Source organism: Limanda limanda, chromosome 16 (genome assembly GCF_963576545.1).
Source record: "Limanda limanda chromosome 16, fLimLim1.1, whole genome shotgun sequence".
Lineage (NCBI taxonomy): Eukaryota > Metazoa > Chordata > Actinopteri > Pleuronectiformes > Pleuronectidae > Limanda > Limanda limanda.
Genome location: NC_083651.1, coordinates 9,532,171 through 9,533,875, shown reverse-complemented (window position 1 = coordinate 9,533,875; position 1,705 = coordinate 9,532,171). Strand labels below are relative to the sequence as shown.

General features: G+C 49.1%; 1 protein-coding gene across 1 annotated transcript; it reads right to left on the bottom strand.

Moving 5' to 3' along the window:
- Positions 1–259: 259 nt before the first annotated feature.
- On the bottom strand, positions 260–1,042 carry olig1 (oligodendrocyte transcription factor 1). Its single transcript, XM_061089292.1, has one exon. It carries the CDS (start codon positions 1,040–1,042, stop codon positions 260–262), a length of 783 nt encoding a protein of 260 aa, XP_060945275.1.
- Between the last annotated feature and the right edge of the window lie 663 nt (positions 1,043–1,705).

The following is a 1,705-nucleotide window of genomic DNA, read 5'->3' as shown; positions in this document are numbered from 1 at the left end:
AGCACACGTTCATTACACATAATATTCAACAAACTCCAAGGTGGTTTATTTTCTCTTGTGCAACATGAAAAACAAAGCATGATCACATTCAAAGAGCCAGTCGTGCCAAAAACAGAATAGTTGCATCAATTTCAAAAGGACATTTGTGAGTATATAGTGTAGTAAAATATTAACAACATGTTTGAATGTTAGAAAAATAATTTCGTATAAAAATGTTGCATACATGTAACAGTCATCGAGTCCATTCGTCAGATCCTCTTCACTTTGGGAATCTGGGCACCACAGCTGAGTGACTGAATCTGGGCAGTCTGCAGACTCCACACGGGCACAGGGGCCCCCCCGAGGCACCTGTAGAGCTCCACTGCACTGGGGCCAGTGAGGGTTCCATGGGGCCCGGAGACAGCAGGGGACATTTAGCAGCAGCGGATGAGGAAGTGGAGGAGGAAGACAACGGGGACGAAGAAGAGGCAGCTGCTGAAGTGAGGATGGATTCGTGGGTAAGTAGAAGCTGACTGGGGCCGGAGATGAGGGGCCACCCTCCAGCGAGCAGCAGTCGGGGGACCGGCCCTGTGTTCACTCCCATCCCGATGCTCACCTCTCCCAGCAGCCGCCGCATCTCTTGCAGGGACGAACCCAGGAGGAGGATGTAGTTCCTGGCCAGGACCAGAGTGGAGATCTTGGAGAGCCTGCGGCCTGGAGGAGCGCCAGGCTGGTGCGCATGAGAGGAGACAGAGGAAGGTGAGGAGGCATAAGGCACCATGACCTCCCTCAGGGCATCCATGGCAATGTTCAAGTCCTGCATCCGCTTCCTCTCCCTGCTGTTGATCTTCCTCCTGAGCTCCTGCTGCTCCTCAGGGCTCAGCTCCCTCTGTGGTTTGATCGATCTTTGGCTGCTCTGGAGGCTAAGCAATGGTGCCGGGTGGAGGCGGGAGCCCAGGTTGAAGCCTGGAGGGCAATGTGGTAAGTCCTGGACCGACCCGGGGCCACAGAGAGGTAGAGACTGTTCCTGGGCCCTGATCACCGGGTTCGACAGCACGTTCATAGTCTCCTCCGAGGTGTGTTTCTCTTCAGAGTTGTAGTCCACTGTCTTCAGCAAAAGTTTGAGCGTTGAATTAAAAGTAGTCTCTCAGTCAAGCAAAAAAAAGCTTAACTGCTGCTTTAGAAATAAAAAAATCCACAAAGTGCAAAGATCAAATCTTTATTTCCTCCACCTGTTCTTCTCCCCTGTGATTGTAGAAAACAGGAGCCATCCAGCACAATGACGACTCACTTTACTTTTGGCTTCAGAGGTTTCTGGTGGCACGAGCTTCCTAAAGTGGCAGCTCGGCTTTATGTCACTTCCACAGCTGCATGTGGCAGGAATGGCAGCTCGCACAGTGGTAAAGTGAGTTAAATGGTCCCCTCACATATCCCCACCTCAGCTCAACTCCTCCCCAACACATGATGAGCTCTTTACAAACACACGTATGTGCACGTCTGGCTTTCTGGTGTTTGGTAGTGAGATGAGGAGCAAGTGATGACCAAGGAAATATCCGAAAAAAAGGATCAGTGGGTGTTTTAGAGATATTAGGAAAGGTTTTACATTCAAACACAATTCAAACACACAGTGAACATATAGTTGACAATTAAGGCAATCATTTTTGAGGATTTTTTTTTTATTTTTGTGTTATGACATAAGTAACAAGAACCAACATTAAAACACGAT

Bases quoted from the DNA above. Each gene is read 5' to 3' on its own strand.
- olig1 (XM_061089292.1), bottom strand. From the start codon at position 1,042: ATGAACGTGCTGTCGAACCCGGTGATCAGGGCCCAGGAACAGTCTCTA.